Source organism: Salminus brasiliensis, chromosome 18 (assembly GCF_030463535.1).
Source record: "Salminus brasiliensis chromosome 18, fSalBra1.hap2, whole genome shotgun sequence".
In the NCBI taxonomy this organism is placed as follows: Eukaryota; Metazoa; Chordata; class Actinopteri; order Characiformes; family Bryconidae; genus Salminus; species Salminus brasiliensis.
The window spans coordinates 6,597,858-6,618,179 of record NC_132895.1 but is presented as its reverse complement, the minus strand read 5'-3'; the positions used below and the strand labels follow the sequence as shown (position 1 = coordinate 6,618,179).

The 20,322-nt window shown below is 41.7% G+C and overlaps 1 protein-coding gene across 1 annotated transcript in view; it reads left to right on the top strand.

The window, feature by feature from the left end:
- tsc1b (TSC complex subunit 1b) overlaps window positions 1-20,052 on the top strand; it is a 31,899-nt gene extending 11,847 nt beyond the window's left edge. Inside the window, exons 9-22 of the mRNA XM_072661641.1 lie at window positions 110-228; window positions 2,876-3,041; window positions 3,773-3,891; window positions 5,967-6,063; window positions 6,331-6,426; window positions 7,067-7,664; window positions 9,286-9,329; window positions 11,157-11,323; window positions 12,106-12,288; window positions 13,319-13,429; window positions 13,684-13,806; window positions 14,809-14,996; window positions 15,415-15,588; window positions 16,084-20,052. Coding sequence (XP_072517742.1) covers window positions 110-228; window positions 2,876-3,041; window positions 3,773-3,891; window positions 5,967-6,063; window positions 6,331-6,426; window positions 7,067-7,664; window positions 9,286-9,329; window positions 11,157-11,323; window positions 12,106-12,288; window positions 13,319-13,429; window positions 13,684-13,806; window positions 14,809-14,996; window positions 15,415-15,588; window positions 16,084-16,642 — 2,744 coding nt within the window. The 3' untranslated portion in view covers window positions 16,643-20,052. The remainder of the gene's footprint in view (window positions 1-109; window positions 229-2,875; window positions 3,042-3,772; window positions 3,892-5,966; window positions 6,064-6,330; window positions 6,427-7,066; window positions 7,665-9,285; window positions 9,330-11,156; window positions 11,324-12,105; window positions 12,289-13,318; window positions 13,430-13,683; window positions 13,807-14,808; window positions 14,997-15,414; window positions 15,589-16,083) is intronic.
- The last annotated feature ends 270 nt before the right edge of the window (window positions 20,053-20,322 follow it).

Genomic DNA, 20,322 nt, shown 5'->3' with positions numbered 1-20,322 from the left:
TATATATATATATATATATATATATATATTTCACACACACACACACACACACACACACACACACCAATAGCGTATGATGGTTTCAGCAAAGAAATTTCTGTCTCTGCAGGAAGTTCATCTTCGACTCAGTTCTCCACTCCACGGCAGCCTGTCCTCCCTCCCCTCCCCCTGGCCTCTCTCTCAGGGACCCAGCAAGCCTACCGCAGCCCCCCCAGCACCCGCCGACCGGTAATGTCACTGAAATACTGTGTATTTTCTGTTGGCTTACTACCCTTCCATTTGGCCATCGTGTGGATGCTTTGTCCATATCTTAAAGTTTACTGTGTATTCTCTGTGTGAATGTGGAATGACCCATGTTGTCTATACTGTAGAGATTCTGGACAACTACACATACATTTTAAGGCTCATTTATACTCCCTTTATGTATGGAAATAAGACGCCCCTTTACATCAGCATGAATGTGCATTTAGTCTAAATGTACAAATGTTTGTGGACAGTGCAAGCATTCACCAACACCAGTTGCTCACACAGATGTGCAAATGCATATACACAGCTGGCCTAGTCCCTGTAGAGAGGTGTATGGAGCAGATAAATATGAACCTATTGACACTAGGCCTAATGCCAGGCGGGATAACATACTGTCCTCACAAACGCTTTTGATGTGCTGAATGCAATTCATCCTCACAGCAATGCTCCAAAATCTATTAGAAAGCTTTCCCTGGACAGATAGACAGATTATTATTATTGTTGTTGTTATTATTATTATTATTATTATTATTATTTTAAATACTCTTGATTTTTGGAAGAAACATGCCAATAAAATGTCCCAATACTTTTGTCCATATAGTGTATTTTAAAAAGGTTTATGGGAGTAAGGACAGGTTAGCTGTCTTACAAGTTAAAATGTACATGTTTTATTCAAGAATTGAATGTCCCCTTAAAAATATACTACACTTTTACTTTTGTAAAAATAATGTTGAGTACCTGAGTTCTAAAGGGGTATTCTGCAACTGGCAAGTAGTTTAGTGGGAAGATATTTGACAAGCACCAGTTTTCAGAGACGGCGTGCTGTGTAGAGCTCTGCCTATGTAGTCCCGCAGGTCCCTATTTTTACCTGGGAGAAAGAAGCTGCTGTCTAGAACCAGACTGCCTTCCATGGTGATCTGACTTAAGACATGCTGATGTGACAAACTGGTCCAGATCGAGGTGTTTCTCCTGTATCTGCTTCATAGTTGTTGACTGAGGCTGGAGGAGAAATGGGCTGTTTGTTTCTGTGACCCTCTTGCTTATTATTGTTGTTTTCCTGCAAGAGAGTGCTTACTTCTGATGCAGCCAATTTACCATTTGCTGTTCGTAAATGACCCCCCCCCCCCCCCCTTTTCAGTTGAGCAGCTTGAATCGTCTCCTTGTTTTCCAGTAGTCAGGCAGAGGTAGGGGGTGAGCAGAGAGGCAGGAGGGATGAAGAGCTGAGGTGTGAGGAGAGACGTTGAAACATTGAGTCATTTGGGTGGGTGGGTGTGCTAAGATTTAAAAACAGAAAATCGCACCATCCGCAAGCTGACGCAGGACTGGTTGCTGTGGCAATGTGGATGATGCTGGTGCAGCTCTCCCTCCTTTCCTGGTGGCCCATCGGCAGGGATTTCATTCTTCTTAACCCCTCACCCACCATATGGAGCCAAGAAGCTCTAGACCCAACTGAGCAAGCACTCCAGTTTTACTTTTACTATTTGTTTATATTGGGCTTCTTAGTCAAATATGTTATGTTTAATTATTATTAAAACATGGTGGACTCCCATCACGAGATAATATTTTGATACACCATATGGACAAAAGTATTGGGAAACCTGCGCAAATCAAGGAGACATGCTTTTGTTGGAGTAAGTGTCTTTATACTAGGTTATACTAGATGCATTAAGGATTTGACTCCCCAGCTCATTCCAGAGAACTCAGTTCCACTGATCCACAGCTTAATGCTGGGGGGCTTTCGTCCTGGCATTAGGAATGGTGCCAATTGGTTCATGTTTATTTGCTCTAGAGTCCTATTGTATTGGCATATAGTGTATGTTAATCTTAAATAACTATTTATTCAGGAAAAAGTTTGAAAAATATAAATTGGCCTCTGTAGGGCAGAAAGGCCTGTAAAACTTAACTGTAGCTTATGGTGTAGCTTGATACACTGAATACAAAACTTAATTATTCATAATTGTATTTTAATTTAATTTAATTTTTTAGCTATTTTTTTTATCTCTTCAGAACCATTTTAGTACATTGATATAATGGTGATGAAATGGCATAATGTAGTAGTTAACATAACTGTACGTTAATGTTGATGGGCTCTCCTTGACAAGTAAACACAATAGGCAATTTCAAGGTCAGCAAAAATGGTCATATCCCTATATTGTACGATAGGTTGGTCAACATTATTATTGTGACAGGCTTAGGTCAAAATGTGGCATTTGTGAAATTGAATTGAATTTTTTTTTTTTTGCTCTTGGGCTCCCCCTGCTGTTGCAGAGTGTAATGCACTTTCAAACCACTGGCATAAATATGAGCGCCCGCTTATGGACAGCTGTACATGGGCATTTGTTGACAAGTTGAGAAACACAGAGCTGGCATCTGCCGTCAAAGCATTTTAAAATGTGTAATATAATGTTTATTTTATTAGATGGCAATGAAGGTGTTGTTGGTTTGTGCTTGTTGACGCTAAAGGCGCATTATAAAAGCAGGCATGGTGTCAGTAAGTTGCGCAGCGTGCAGGCCATGTTGATTTTGTATGTTCTGAATGTTTCAATGTGTTTTATTTTTTCTAACATGTGCTTAATTATGATTTCACTCTCCTAAAACTTATGGAGGTCTTTATTGTTGTTCTCCTTAGAACTCCAGCTGTGAATTCAACTCCATTTATGGCATCAAGGACACTCTCTGGAGCCCCTCCTCCCAGTGTGGCATGGCCACCCCCCCTTCGTCAAGAGGGATGTCGCCCAACCCTGAGCTATCTCAGAGTGCCTTTCACTTGTCTGGTCGTTTTCACAGCACTCCAGGTAAACATAGGGGTGGAAAGCCCAGTAATGGACAATTAGATTCATAATTTCCATGTTTATTTTAATGTTACACAATTATACAAAATAGTGAATAGGAGTGTACAATCACCAGTGCACCCTTTCTTTGTAGAAATGACCAGTTGATAGTAATGGGAATGGGGAGGGGCTTATGCTCTGCCACACACATGCTCAAGTGACTGGACTTTTTTTCTAAAGAGTTTATCAATACTAGGGTGATTTTATTTTTATTTTATTATTTATTTATTTATTTTTTTGTAAAGCTTACTGAATGAATGAAGCTGCAAAGACAGCTGACAGTTGACGATTTGTTGACAGTTTTATTTGACATCAAAATCTGCATCAAAACAGTGTGTAGTACATAATAACATAAAGAATTTAGAGTAGAGAGCAGAAAATCAAGTCATATACTTAAATTAAAATGTGTATTTTTGCACCTTTTCACACTATTTGTACTCCAGTGCGGTCAGACTAGAATATTTTTGTTTTTTAAAACTTTTGTGTCTGCCTTACTTTTGTGTAGGAACATAGTTTATTTTAAATGATTTCTAGCTATTTTTATGTTATGTGGACAATTTCCTGTGCTGTGATTAGGCTTAGTCCTGAATAGAGATTCTCCATCCAAAATGCTGGGCCAAAGAAACTGACTTGTTGTGTTTGTGTGGGTTATTTATTTATTTATTATTTTAAATATTGCATCCTTTTTCTGGTAGCTGGTGGAAAAGGTACCCCATGTTCCAGCACTCCTGCAGCATCCTCTCCTCCACCTAGCCTCACAGAAGAGTTGCCCTCTGGTTCTCTGCACCACAGCACAACCAGCCTGTTATGCAAGGTACCCTTCTTGCTTTGTGGTATTAGTTTCCAGTAGTGGTCCCTGCCACACTTCATTTCACCATGGATCACAAATCAAATTACTTTTTGAGTTGCAGTGAAAATCTTGGGTGTGAACTGGAATGCTCTGTTGGTCATCATTGGTCATTGGTATTTCTTACAGAAGTATTGGTACTTCTTACAGAATTTACATCTGGCAGTCAAATTTCATGATGGATTGATGGTGTTTGATAGTGTGAATGCTCCAACATGTACAGTGAGTCCAAGAAGTATTTGATCCCTTGCTGATTTTCTTCGTTGGCCCACTAATAAAGACATGATCATTCTATACTTTTAATGGTAGATGTATTCTTACATGGAGAGACAGAATATTAAAAAGAAAATCCAGAAAATAAATCTAAGGAATATATATTAATTGATTTGTATTTCATGGAGTGAAATAAGTATTTGATCCCTTAGTATTCATTAGCAGTTCTGGCTTTTACAGACCAGTTAGACACTCCCAATCAACTTGTTACCTGACCTGAAGCCACCTGTTCTCACTAATCACTTGTGTGAAAAACACCTGTCCACAGAATCAGACAGATCACACAGATTTCAAGTCTCCAACATGGGTAAAACCAAAGAGCTGTCACAGGACCTCAGAGTCAGAATTGTTGACCTTCACAAAGCTGGAATGGGCTACAAAAAGATTAGTAAGGTGTTGGATGTGAAAGTAACAACTATTGGTGCAATTATCAGAAAGTTTAAAGAGTATAACATGACAATCAACAGACCTCGGCCCGGTGCTCCAAAGAAGATTTCGCCTCGTGGGGTGGCAATGATGCTGAGAACAGTCAGAAATCGTCCTGCAACCACTCGGCAGGAGTTAGCAAATGACCTGAAGGCAGCTGGGACCACAGTTTGCAAGGAAACAATTGGCAACACTTTGCGCAACAATGGATTCACATCCTGCAGTGCCCGAAAGGTACCCCTGCTGAAGAGAGCACATGTGGAGGCGCGCCTCAAGTATGCCAATGATCATTTGAAAGATGAACCAAGTTATTGGGAGAAGGTTTTGTGGTCAGACGAGACCAAAATTGAACTTTTTGGCCTCAACTCCACCCGCCATGTGTGGAGGAAGAAAAATGCTGCCTATGACCCCAAGAACACTGTGCCCACCGTCAAGCATGGAGGTGGAAGCATAATGTATTGGGGGTGTTTCTCTGCCAAGGGTACAGGGCTACTTCACCGCATCACTGGGAAGATGGATGGAGCCATGTACCGCACAATCCTGAGGGACAACCTCCTCCCCTCTGCCAGGGATCTGAAAATGGGCCGTGGTTGGGTCTTCCAACATGATAACGACCCTAAACATACAGCAAAGGCAACAAAGGATTGGCTCAAGAAAAATCACATTAAGGTCATGGAGTGGCCCAGCCAGTCGCCAGACCTCAATCCGATCGAAAATCTATGGAGGGAGCTGAAGGTCAGAGTTGCCAAGCGACAGCCCACCAACCTTCATGATTTAGAGAGGATCTGCAAAGAAGAGTGGGCCAAAATTCCCCCTGGTGTGTGTGCTAAACTTGTGGTTAACTACAACAAACGTCTCACCGCTGTGCTTGCAAACAAAGGCTTTGCCACTAAGTATTGAGTGTGTTTGGCAAGAGGGATCAAATACTTATTTTCCTCATTGAAATACAAATTAATTAAAATATATTCTTTAAAATTATATTCTGGATTTTTGTCTTGATATTCTGTCTCTCCATGTTAGAATATATCTACCATTAAAAGTGCAGAAGGATAGTGTCTTTATTAGTGGGCAAACAAAGAAAATCAGCAAGGGATCAAATACTTCTTGGACTCACTGTATATGGAATAAAATGATTTTACATTGTCTCTAACTGAAAGTAAATAAGGTTTTTTTGTGCTGTTTAAAAAAATATCCAAGATTCACTACAAAGTTCTGAATATTGAACTGATGGCCACTCTTCTTTAGCAATGTCTTTAGCAATGGGTGTGTTGTCGACTAACCTTGTAAATGGGCCAGCTGTCTGAATGGCAGCAAAAGTGTTTTAACTTTGCCTTGTTTTTTAGGATGGTAGACCAATAGACTCCAGCAAACCTCCCTTACTGAGGCAGGAACCAGTCAGAGAACTTGAGAGAGCAGGGGGTGAGGTGACCAACCAAAGAGGTAAGAACTACAAAATTGACCTTCCAAGCCCTTAGAAAGAGAAAAACATGCCATGCAATAATGGGAAGTCCATTACTAAAGTATTATTATTTGACTTTTAGGCATTTTCTAAGGTATTTGTGTAGTAAATTGTGTTTGTCTGCAATTCAGTGCTTTTTATACAGTAGCTTTGCTGGTGGAGCAGAGTGGATGATTGAGAGTTGTTTGAGATGGATTGGTTAAGTTTGGGCATGACTTGGCTCTTTTTGTCTTTTTTGTCTGGATCAGATGGTGCGGCTGAGACTGTATCCATGACGCTGACTGAGCTTTCGGTCTACATGAAGGAACAAGAGCAGCTGAGGATGGGCAAGGAGAGGGAGGAGGGTAGGGACGAAAGCCAGTCTTCCTTCACTTTTCTTAGTCACTTTTTTTGTCCTTGCCAGAAAACCTGTTAACAATCACTATCTGGTGGCAGTTTAGTGCATCGTATGAATCCGGAATGTAGGACAGGATGATATGGCTAAAAAAACGAGTACCAACATGTATACAACATGAATATAGGTTTAAGGTTCGTAAGGTAAATGATTATTTAATAATCATGTTTTTCAATTATAATTTTATATATAAATAAATAATTGGATAGGATTTGAAATCATTGCTGTGGTCTGCAGCTCTGTGCAGACCACAGCGTAATGTATCTGATTTGATACATTAAACATGCATTTATACATTAAATTATGGCTAGCATGGCTAGCATGTCTTAACAGTCAGGGTTCCCTTCAATGCACTTTGGCATGAATGCAGAATAATTCACACTGAACTGCCTCACATACTCTACAGGTGTCCCCCCCCCCACACACACAAAATATTGGATTATGATGCTTATGCTTATGATCACTTACTGTTTTGTCTTCTAGACCCACCTACACTTATCTTATTGGATACTGTACTTCTTGAAAAGGAAAAGCGCTTGCACAAGGAGCAGTTAACCTGCATTCTAACTTATGCTGCATCTCCTTCACAGCTGCCATCACTGAAGAGTTGCTAAAGTTGACTGAGGAGAAGCGTGATCCAGTTGGGCTGCGTGGCTTTGACTCGCCCTTCTTCCACACCACAGAGACCCTAACCGGGGCCCAGCAGAAACCCCCGTCCATGTCCACCCAGAGCAGCCTGTCTAGAGAAGCCAACAACGCTGTCTCCACTCCGGACAAAACGGACACCCGAGTGGGACGCAGAGGCATGGGCAGCCGCGGCCCTTCCCAAGAGCAGCAGTGGTCATTCCAACCAGTATTCACTCCCATCGAGGACCCGGCTCTTGGCCACGTCCGCCACAGCCCTGCTGTGGATGAGGAAGCTCTCAAATACAATCTGCTCTCACCCAGCCCCTGCAAAGCCCCATCGCTCCCCTATGAGGCGCTGTTTGACCTGGCCCTTCCCCGCGCTGCCTCCCTGTTTTTGGGCAACAGGACCTCTGAAGTGCTGGAGAGAGTGACGGCTGAGAGCAGGCTGGTAGATGTGAGGGAGGGCGAAGACAGTCTTGGAGCAACGTCTGTGTCTCCTCTTGAGGTGCTAGACCGCCTTGTGCAGCAGGGGAGCGATGCCCACGACAAGGTGCTAAAGAGGTGAGGGCTTATTGTATTACACAGTAAATGGCTTAACTAAGGCCCAATTACACTCCCCACATGTAGGGGGAGTCCAGTAGCAAAAAATGAAAATCACATCATAAAGCTTGAAAGGATGCTATAGAATTTTTTGGATTTGGAAATTATTTTGACAAAGTATGTAGTAATTAATTTGCTTTTATGATGTCATAAATCCCATCACTTTTATTTCACCTGTGCCTAGTTAGCCAATGGCTGGAGTGTTTCAGTGGTCGTTTACATATCAGTCTTCAAAGGAGCATCCCCTACAGTTGGTGGAGTGTAATTCACTTTCTCCCTATTGCAGGTCATACTCTGCCATTAGCTCTCCCGCTGTAAATATACTTTTGTTGACAAGCTGAGAGATGCAAAACCCGCATCTGAAGCGAAAGAAGCAGGTGGACTGAGGCAGTAGAGTAATGTTATAGGATTTGGCACAAATATGACCTGGATTATGTAGCATAATACAATTCTGGCAAAGATCTCATGCAGCTCCACTGAAGTTACATAGTTCCTCAGTGCAGTAGCTGGACAGAGACACTATTCTTATTTCAATTAGTGGAACATTAACATGATTATGAAGTGGATCTTTTGAAGCACAATTGCTCCATAATGTTGCTTTAAGGCACAGCGACAAAAGCAGCCTGTTTAATTGTAAGGGGCAAGAACAGATAAAGGCTTGTGAAATGTTTTGGTACATGAACCCACACAAACACCACAAGTGGGGGGGAGATAAACATTACACATAAGTATTATATTGTGTTATAAGTATTATACTATAGCAAACAATGATGCTATAGTCTACCAGTTTAATTTGTACCAATTTCAGTGCTTTTCTTTGTTCAGTTCAACAATTGTTAAATATTTTAAGGTTTAATTTAGTTATAAATGAAAATGTTAGAATTGTGACCTTCTTATATAAAGGCATACCGCACATACAGTACCTACAGTTCCAAGCTTCCAAGGTATATGCTCTCTGCTGATTTGCTCCAGAACTGTATTGATCCACCTAATCTAATGTATTCTGCCAAAATGTTCATCCTAGGTGGAAAATGTCATGGTTTAGGGTAGCATTACTGTGCTGTGCTGTGCTGTAGGACTGTGCACAGCACTGTGTTAAGCTTGTTGCAGGCTTGCTGTGACCTGCTGGCTTCCTTTCACACTGAAACAACTGCAGCCTTTGTCCTGTGTCTCCTACACTGGCCCACAAAAGCAGCCAACTAGTCAACAGCCCCAGTGTCAGTACAGAACAAACAGAGCTTTTCCTTCTCTTGCTCTCTCTCGCTCTCTCTCTCTCTCTCTCTCTCTATCTCTCACACACACACACACACACACACACACACACACACACACACACACACACACACACACACACACTCTCTCTCTCTCTCTCTCTCTCTCTCTGGTTCTCTTCCCTCCATCTCTCCTCTTCTCCATAGTTGAGTAATTGAATTGCACTAGAGCTGGGTTTGTCCAGGCCTTGGCGTGTCCAGGCCAGGGTCAGGAGGGCCTGCAGGACTCTCTGCCAGAGCAGAAGTTTGTGCTTAATATGCCGTCACATTGCTGACCCTGCTGATCTCCTCATTTATATAATCTTTTTCAGATTACCTCTGCCAAGCAAGTCAGCTGACTGGACTCACTTCGGAGGTAAACAACATTACACCAGTGCACTTGTGTTAAATTGTGAGGGGAGGGGGCAGCACTTTCAGAGTACCGTCTTTCCCAGCGTGTTTTCTGCCGCAGGCTAGTGCTGCGTCTTCCCAGGATCTGTCTGATGTGCGTAAAATGTGTTTATGCTTTAGGGGCTGAGAAGATGCTATCTTTATAGGCCCCATCAGCAGACTCTAAACATACAAGTAACAACAGGAAATTGTGACTGTGCCAGTTGTAACATATTACTTTTCACAATTTTTTCAATCGTAGTCTCCGTTTAGAAAAGAAGAAAGTCTTCCTCTCTGGGTTAGGCAGGAATGTACAAATACTTGTACCTACTAGAGGTGTATCGATACACATTAGGTGCACACAGTTGTGCAAACATTACACCGTTCGCGTGGCCTATTGGTATGTTTAAATGTTTGTGGACACCACTTCTAAAGAATGCATTCAACTACTATGTTGCACCCATTGCTGACACAGATATGTGTATGCACACGCGCATTTGCGCACGCACGCACGCACGCACGCACGCACACAGCGTCCCTAGTATGTCAGAAATTGCCAGTGCAAAATGGGCTCTCTATTTCAGATAAACATTAATTTAATGCCAACATGTGTAAGGCCAGGCGTGGGCTAGAGGGGTATAAAGCTTCCCAGAATTAAGCTCTGGAATGATGGAGCTCCATCCAAAAAAAACCAAAACAAAACAAACAAACAAACAAAACAAACAAAAAAAAAAAAAATATATATATATATATATATAATTTTTTATTTTTATTATTTTTTTTTTTTTTAGAATGAGATGGGGTGGTCTGATCTTACTACTGCTCTTGTTGCTGATTGCAATCAAATCCTCACAGCCATGCTCCAAAATGTAGTAGAAAGCCTTCTTCCCTGGACAGTAAAGACAGTTACTCCAACAAAAACAGGATATTTTTTAAAAATGATTAAATACCGTTAATACCATTAGGAAACAACAAATAAGCACATGTCCCAATAAGAGAGAGTGTTTCATCTGATGCTCGCTGAGTTCTGAACAGCTAACCAACAAATAATTATACTGAAGATTAAAATATTTTAAAAAATGTTTTATAATTAAAAAAAATAAATTAATAATAATAATAATCAATATATATATAAATAAATTACTGTTTTATAAAAGTGGCTACAGGTGGGACCATACCGACCAAAGAGTTAATGTTTCTGAATAGGACAGGCCCTCTGACTGTCCCATGGCCTCTAGTCTAATGACAAGCAGATGATGACTGGTGAAAAAAAGCCCAGCATACCCTGCTGCTAGGAAAGACTATTTGAATTAAATAAGGCCCAGCAGTTGTGTAATTTATAAGAGTCATTTATTTGTGATTGTGTGAGGCACTGTTTTGAAAGAAGCTCTGTGTGCTCTGGGGGCCAACAGCAGGCCTCTGTGCTTGTTTGCACTCTTGTTGCACTCCTTTTTTTTCCCTTTTTTTCCCCAACCTCCCTTTATGAAACATATTGTCACTGTCCTGCAAAGCTTGTATCTTCATTGTGCCAGTTTTTTACTCCATGATGAAGGGACCAATAGAAATGCTCCATGACTGGGCATAATATCTTTTTACATCGACTTCCATTGAAGTTTAAGGTGTTTTGTTCTCCTGTTGATGTTTGAGATTTGAGGTTTTTGCATAATGGAGGTGAAATTCTCTCACCATTCTTTTCTTTTTTTTGGTTGGTCCTGTGCACTTCTTTCTGACTTTACCTCCACCATCCTCACCCATTTGCCTCACTTGTCTTTGTCTCCATCCCCCCCCTCCCATTCTCTTTCTCTCTCTGCAGGCTCTGCTCCTCTGGATGAACTGCAGACTCTGCGCAGTCAGCTGCTACTGCTGCATAATCAGCTGCTTTACGAGCGGTATAAGCGTGAACAGCATGCTGTGCGCAACCGCCGCCTGCTCCGTCGCATCATCAACGCCACAGCACTGGAGGAGCAGAACAACGCCATGGTAACCACCCCAGATATTGATATTACCACTCAGCAAGCAACATTAAAGCCTTCCTGTTTCACACAAAATTTCAGCTAAGGGTTTGTTCGCACAAATAAAGAGTTGAGGAAGACCAGCGGCAGTTATGATGATGATGATGATGATGATGAAGCACAGAGGGAAAGATTTCTTAGAATTGTTATGGTTGTGCATTGCAAAGCAAAAAAGGAATGAAACGGTGCAAAGGTGCAAATAATACAAATTTGCTTGTAAAACCTACTAGGAAAAAACTACACTAGGAAGCAGTAAGCAACATCATGAGGCATTATAGCAACCACCTAGCAACACCTTAGCAACCACTTGGGAGACCATAGCAACCTGCTAGCAACACCATAGAAACCACCTGGAATGCCATAGAAACTGCATAGCAGTAGATAGATAAATGCACTTTTCTGATTACTACTGTGTTGCTATGCTTTTAAAATGCTCAAAAATGTAAGATATTACATTAGAATCAGATTAAAATAAATAAATGTTCTTAGGATACAAGGATGGAAATCCGATATTGGGAATATGTTCCTTTTAAATTAACCTAATGCAGCAGATTTACCTTAAAATAGTAGATTCAAAGATTCAGAATCATGGTGATGCTCTACTGACAGTAATAGAAAGAATGGTGTCCTACACTGTAACTCCTTTTGTTAGATTTGAACAACCTAAAGAGGACAAAAAAATAGCGAGGTTCAGTTTGATTGGTTAAATAGAAAATTGCACCATTTTATGTGTGTTTTGTGTTTGTGTAGAAGGACCAGCTGAACCTGCAGAATGTGGATATCATGTCTCTGCGCGAGAGCCTACAGGTTGAACAGCAGCGCTACAGGCAGCTGTGGGATGACAGGGAGACCATGGTCACACGCCTGCACAGTCAGATCCGCCAGCTCCAGCAGAGCAGAGATGACTACTATACCAAGAACCAGGAGTTACAGGTACCGTTTTTACAGAGCCACAATAACTCCGACATGTTGTGCATCCAGTCTAGCTTTACTATATGTCCTAATGTTTGTGGACACCCCTTCTAATACATTTGTGAAACCAGACGTGGGCTTGAGGGGTATAAGGCCCTCCAGCATTGAGCTGTGGAGCAGTAGAAATGTGTTCTCTGGAATGATGGGTGGTTCTCCAGCCAATACTTTTGGGATATGTTGGTGTGTTAAGGTATGAGGTAGGATGATGATGATGATGGTCATCCAACATCCTGACCAACACTCCTGTTGCTGAATGCGATTAAATCCTCACAGCAATGCTGCAAAATCCAGTAGAAAACCTTTCAGTTATTCAAGTAGCCTTAATTTAGGAAGAAACCATGAATGAGCAGGTGTCCCAATACTTTTGTCTGTTAATCTATTGGTGAGACTCTACACAGTCTGACAGGTACTTTAATGTTTGTTATTGCAGGATATGATTTCGATGGGCTCCTGGTCAGCATAATGAGACTTGGATGGCTGTTGTTGTTCCAGCATGCCCCTGAATATAGCACAGTGATAGGTCTGTGAGAAGAAGCTGCCCTTAGCTCTGGCCGGCCTTTAGATCGCAGCATTTCGAACCCAAATCACTGTTCATATTACACCTTTCTAATCCACGCCTGGCATTCGGCATGGTCTCAGTGTTCCAAGGTTCATGTCTGTCTGCTCCGGGGAGTCCTTTTCAATTGGCTATCAGCAATGGTCAGCAATGGGTGAGATTTAAAATACCTGAATGCATTCATGAAAAGGGATGTCCACAAACATTTGGACATATAATGTACTTGGTATGTGTGTTTTGCTGCCTCACAAACTGTGGACAGTGTCTGTAGAGTGAAGAAAACAAACAGCATTTCTAATCAGTTTTTGATGAACGAACAAACAAACAAAACGACAAAATGTTTTGTTGACGTGTGTGTGTGTGTGTGTGTGTGTGTGTGTGTGTGTGTGTGTGTGTGTGTGTGTGTGTGTGTGTGTGTGTGTGTGTGCTTTTTAGAGTAAGTTACAGGAGTGTCAGAAGAGGCTGGGGGAGATGGAGGCGGAGCTACAGAGGGCTAATAACAAAGTGTGCCATACAGGGCACCAACTGAACCAGCTAACAGCCAAGGTAACAGAAAAAAAAGAAAATTGAAATCACAGCTAAAAATTTTCCTCAAAATAAGTAACAATTCACCTAATTTGTTTGTTAAATTATATTTTATTTTGTTCTAGATAGATTTTCTAAAATAGATTTTCTATTTTAGATAGAAAAAAAATATATGATCAAAAGAAAGCATAAATGCATATTGAAATAAGTATTTATTTAAGATGCATATAAAACTCACCATTTCATTGTTGTTTGTTCTCCTTCTTCTTTTTTAGTTGTCCTCAAGTGAGAGTACCCAGCAACAGCTGAGCTTTCTGAGCAAACAGCTGCTGCTGTTAGGGGAGGCACATAAACTTTGTGTGCAAGAACTTCAGCAGACAGGCCCAGACATCAGCAAGGTGTGTGCCTTACTACTGTTATGTAAATGAGCTCACAAATGCTACTACCCGTATTGTTTACACATTCTTTTATAAATATTTTATGTGTCTGGAGGATTAAAACAAATGTCCACTAAGGGGCAGGTCAGAGCTGAAACATCTTTGCCTGGCACCAAAATAATGTAAAAAGGTAAGGTAAAGGTGCACGTATTTGTCACTGTACTATGTACAGCAAAATGTGTCCTCCGCATTTAACCCATCTGTGGTAGTGAACACACACACACACGCCAGTGAATAGGGGCAGTGAGTACACACACCCAGAGCGGTGGGCAGCCAACTCCAGCGCCCGGGGAGCAGAGAGGGTAAAGGGCCTTGCTTAAGGGCCAACAGTAGCAGCTTGCCAAGCCCGGGAATCGAACCCACAACCCTGTTATCGATAGCCCGGTGCTCTAACCGCTGAGCCACCACTGCCATAGCCTTGAACTACTTTGATTTTACACAATATGATGCGGTCAGAGGAGGAGACTCACTGGTTGAAATATAAATGAAATAGCTTTCAATGCTAAACTCTGTGGTTTTCTTAGAAGAAATTGCACGTCTTAGTTGGTGAAGGGCTAAAACACCCATCACATCTTGTTGAAGCCTGTTCATGTAAATTATAAAAAAGGGCTGGTCTGTAGCAATTAAGTAAATTAAGAATACAATTTCCAAACCCTGTGTTACTGCACTCTCTACCACCGTATTTACACAACACTGCAGGTCTGGATTGCTCTCATAATGACTAGAAAAGGACACTTAAAGAAACACAGATAGGTTCACATGGCAACACTGGGGTCAGTCTCAGTTACAGCTGTGAGAAGAAGATGTGGAGCTGCAGGTTTGACAGGCAGAGTGGCAGTAAGAATGTCCTTGCTAAGGTGGCAGATCTGGTTATCGCTGTAGGGTATGTTGCTCAGAAAGCATCTTATGGAAAGTACTTTTCTCTCTCCCTTTGCCTCCCTTTATCTCCTTCTCCTTCTGCAGGAGGTGCAGATGTTACAGGTGTCCTGGGGGAAGGAGGTGGAGCGGCTTAAGCAGAACCTGCTGCTTCAGGGGCAGAAGCTGGATGCAGCACAGCAGAGAGTAGCAGAGCTGGAGACGCAACTCTCCAAGAAGGAGCACCTGATTGCAGAGCAGAAGAAGTTCCTGGAGGACGTTAAGTGCCAGGCCAAGTATGGACTTGCGCTTACTAACACCACTAAAACGAATTTGGGTCACATTGACCCATTTACATCTTGTTGGGTTTAAAACAGAGAGGTAAAACTAGTCTCTGGCCTTTTCTGGAAATCTAAACGCTGGTTCTATTGATATATTACATTTTTTTATAAATAATTATAAATCTGCTGAATTCAGTTCTTTTTCACTTTATGTGGGTGAAAAATTATTTGTTTTATGATTTGTTACTCTCTCATCCTATTACTGAGTTCTTGTAAAGAGTTATACAAATAAAATGACATTGAAAAGTACAATTTCACATATGCAGGAAATGTGTGCCCATATCCCAATATAATATATACAATGGAAACATCAAAGGCAAACCAAGGATAATCACACACATTGAATCTATCTTTCCTGTGTGTCATTCTATAGGGAGGACCTTCAGGCGTCTGACAGCAGGTACCATGCTCAGAGGCATATAACGCAGGTCCTGCAGACAGAGCTGCTGCAGCTCTATAGCAGGCTGGAGATGGAAGTTCCTACTACCACTGCTGCAGCTTCACCAGCAGGGGAAGCCAAAGAGCACTGCGGGCCCCCAGAGACCAGGTAAAACTGTCTTGTCTTATTTTGTGGAAATGCCTCCATAGATTAGCTGAATTTGCATGTATATTTATTTATTAAAATGTCCAGTTAATAATTATATTATGTTATAATAATTATATGATATTCGTCTCAATTTAGCTTCTCTGGAAGCAAACTGCTCTATTGGTCATCAATACCTTGTATATCATTGCTGTCATGCATAAACCTTGTATTTTTACTTGAACTTATGAATGAATGTGAACTTATGAATGTTTTTTGGAATTTCATGATGGATGGATCCAATAAACGTGGTCCAAAATAACTTGGAATTAAATCCTATTACATTGTCTTCCATTTACAGTTTAAGAGAGTTTTTTCCTTCTCCTCTAAAGTTGGTGTTTACCTGAGACCCATCTCCATTAAAAGGCCTTGGTTTCACATAATCTAAGATATCGTTCCATGAACTGACACACGTTTTTGTTTTCCACCTCTGATTTGTCCTACTGTACTTGTCCACAGTGTCCGGGTGTTGGATAGACCAGTGAAAGCGGCCTCCATAAAGGACACGGAGTCCTCCCTGTCTCCACATGGTAACGGCAGCATTTTACCATCAGGGCAAGCCAAGTCTGTTAACGGCAGCCGAGGCACCCCTCCACCTGTGCTGGTGGAGCCGCCGCCTCTTCGGCCGCACGTCCCACTGGGGCCTCCTGGACCCCCAGCCCCCTCTCCAACTGCACCCCTCACTGTGGGCTCCTACCCTAGCGCCAAAAGCTTCTTGGGCATGCGGGCACGGGAGCTGTTCCGCAACAAGAGCGAGAGCCAGTGTGACGAGGGTGAAGTCCTGCGCCCACAGCTTACTGGTCTGTCGCAGGGCCTGAAGACTGAGCTCTGCGTAGAACCACCTGTAAAGACTGTGCCTGGGCCCGCCCTCACCACAGTGGTTAAAAAGGTCCAGACCCATGGCCTGCAACGGGCTGCTAGCCGAGAAGGAGGCGCGGCCTGTGGGACACCGGCACGGCCAAGGCAGCAACAACTACGGATCATGGACTATAACGAAACCCATCAGGAGCACAGCTAGAGAGCGAGAAAGACAGAAAGAGCAAGCGAGTGAGAGCGAGAGAGAGAGAGCAAGCGAGAAATAGAAGTTGGGCTAGAAGCTGGTAAAAGGAGAAAGCTGCAAGCTGAGATCGGATTACGCAGGACTCTTTTGATTTCAGTGTTATTTGTCCCATTCCCTCAAGTGGACAACAGGATTTGGAACCACTGATGTGTGTTTCTGGCCAAAAAACTGGAGCTGTGAAAGGCTTGGATTTAAAAGACAGTGTTGCGAGGTCATCCTACGCAGGGTCACACTGCAGGTTTATTTGGCCCCTCTCTGTTCTTATGAAACCCCACAAGGCTCATCCATTTGTCCTTAGATCTGCTAAATTAGCAGAATGTTTGGAACCTATTATCGAGTCCCAGCTCAAGTGCGGAGCGGAGCGTCAACCTTTTGTATAGGTCTCTGGTTGTGTGGAAGTTTACAGGAGCAATATGCGGTTTAGGTGTACTGATTTCTGGGTTGTGTGTGTGTGTGCGTGCTTATGAAGGTCTGCTGCGTTGTGCAGGGCATGCTTACACACGGAGCTAGATCATCCTTCTTGTGTCAAGGAGGAACAAAGTCTATGTACCAGACCCCTTAAAGAACTGAGGATTAACCCTGATTTGCTGACACCATGCATATTGCTTTTGTGTGTGTGTGTGTGTGTGTGTGTGTGTGTGTGTGTGTGTGTGTGTGTGTGTGTAAGAGTGAGTGTGAGTATGAATGGCGAAGAGTCTGTGTATGTGTGTGTGTGAGAGGAAAGAGTTTTAGTAGAGGTGCTTTTTTATATTACTAGAATTTTTAAATTATTTATTTTTTGTCTCTACTTTGTGACATACTGCCTTCTTGGTAAGAGAGAAGTATTAACGCTCATCAAAAGCAAGTCAACAAAACTAGCTTTCCAAGTCACTTGCAAAGTAATGCCAGTCCCGCCAAGTAAAAACCCAAGTATCTGTAATAGTAATAGTGTCATTAGAAATGACTGTGAGATCCTGTTTTACATCCTGTAGACCAGTGGTTACCAAAGCGTTCCTCAAGAATCCCCAACACATTAGGATTGAGCAAAAATGAAGGTCTGGGGGTCAAAACTCGAGGACAAAATCAGTGCTGTGAAACAATAGTTGTGTTGTCATTCTGTAGTTGATGTCATGCCCATATTAGGAACTCCAGTCAGGTCTAAGCTGCATTTCTAAATGAGCTGGATTTTTTAAATCACAGCTATCACAGTTGTATTTTGTTCTGTGCGTATTATTCCCAGAGTGGCACAGAATCCTCTGAATTACGGGAATTGGCAATGCACCATTATCCAATATGGCAACGATGAGCCAGTGATGCTGTTCATGTGAATGCCAGATGTCTTTTAATGTCAGTTCAGTATTCAATGTTAATATTTTAACTAAGGACTTTGTAATGTGGAGGATTCGGTGACATTCGGAGGAAAAATGTATGTACAGCTAAATGTAATCCTGGTTTAGGACATGGGACCCCCATTCATTGATTTTAGGATCACTGCAGCTAGTGTAATGTTGGTCAGCACAAGCATCTGTTCACTGTTACATTGGAGCCAGGGAGCCGCGCTTTACTCAGAGTGTGCTGGCTACATGCTGCATCAGTGGCAGTCCGAAAAGAGGCAGTGACTGGCTTCACATGTGTCAGAGGAAACATGTTCTAGTCTTCACCCTTCTAGTGTTGGGGGGGGGGCTGCGCTAGTGGTTGGGGGAGTCACATAAACGGGGCTTGTGTAATTGACCTTTCTAGTTAAGTAGGAAATAGGGTAAAAGTAGAACTAATATATATATATAAATATTATATATATTTATTAAAAATCCCACTTGCGCAGTTTTCATAAAGAATTTGACATTTGCCCGTGTTTTCTTATGTGGGATTTGTTCAGTTTATGAGGACAGTGGGCTCTTTCGTTATAAGAGCAGATCTGTGACCAATTCTGCAGTTTATAAACTCATCAGGAATCTGACCCAGACCTTGACCTGTCCTGACTTTTCTCAATAATAAATTGAAGAAGATTCTTAGAGAGATGCATAGTGGTGAATGAGGTCTGTTGTTTAAACCCAGGACATGATGATGCCATTCTTTTTTTTGTTTTAATAAAGCAAATCTTCGCATTAGTGCCTAATATGGACACTGACTACAGGCTGACAACACAACTTCAGAAGTCTCTCGCACTGAAATGTTACAATTCCCATCATTTTGTGAATGCTATTTCTTTATAATGAAGTCATGAATATACAGATCATCATTAGGCCTTATTCTGAGGATTCTGCTGATCAGTAATACAGTAAGCGTTGCACTAATCCGTACAGAGATACTGACACTTGAATATCAAAACCCTCAGATTTGTTACAACCGCTCTGGGTTCTGATTCTTTACGCCTAGTAAGATGGTCAATGTTTATTATTATCATCCGCAGCAGCTGGGCAAAGGACTTCATCTGCCCAGCACTGTGAAATGTAGCCCCTGCCAAATTCTCATCTGTTGCCACTGCGGCATGTTCACTTTCTGTGCTGTATTTTAGGACAGGCCTCATATGTTGGTACAGAACTGGGATCCGGTTATTGCTGTTCATATCCAAATATGAGTGATTATGTGAGTCAGCTGACCATTGATCATTTTCTGCACACTTTGCAGCTTATTTTAACACAGTTTGGTTAAACTTGGCATGAAAGCAGAAGGATGAATAAAAAAAGACGTAGCAAGAGCAAGAAGAAGACAAACGTAGTAAAATCTGAAGAATTTGCCTTCTCTTACCCTCAATACATCTGTTTTTTAACCCTTTACTACTAGTCCCAACTTTAAAATGCCAAATATAATATAAACCGTCAGATATTTCTGTGCACCAGAAGCGTTTTTGTGTTTACTTAAGGTCTTTATTTGCATATCGCTGTTAGAAGGTGCACAAATACATACTGGTTCTTTATCTAATCAGTTAATTCTATCTAATCCAGTATGAATATTCTGTTACTGAAACTGTTACTTACTGCTAAGTCAGTGAAGACGACAAGTAGACCACAGTACCAAGGGCACAGGTCAGCAAATGGGTGCGTTACGTAACTAGCCAGTCGACTGGTTTGTAGGTGGCAGTGTTTTGGTGTGGTTATCAGCTCGTGATGGTGGGCTTCCTGGCTCTGTTTGAGGTAGACAAATCCTGTTGTCCTCTTGAAGTCTCTGCTGTCATCCCTTCTGCCTTGCTATCTAAAGCATGTACAACAATTCACTTTAAATGCCAACAATAGGAACTACAACATACCGAGATACAAGGTACAATCAGTGAGAACTGAATGGAACGTTTGGAATCGCACCTTCTCTGGATGGAGAAGGAAGTTCTTAAAGCAGTTGCTTGTGTTAACTGTGAACGATGAAAATAAAATCGTCTTCAATGTTTTGCACTATACACTGTGGGTGCTTTGTGGTTATTTTTGCAATAATTGAACCCTTTAAAGCCTGAAGCATCAAATAATTGCCAGGAAAAATCTGATAATTTAAATTTTAAATTATATTTTAATTATTTGACCTTCTGACCTACAAATATGTAAAAAAAATAGTAACACTTCAGTTTGATCAATCAAATGAATGTGTTGTTCACAGCATGATTGTAAAACAAACTAAAATCTAAAGGACTCAATTGTTTAAACACTTAAACCCTTAAAAACTTTGCTCAA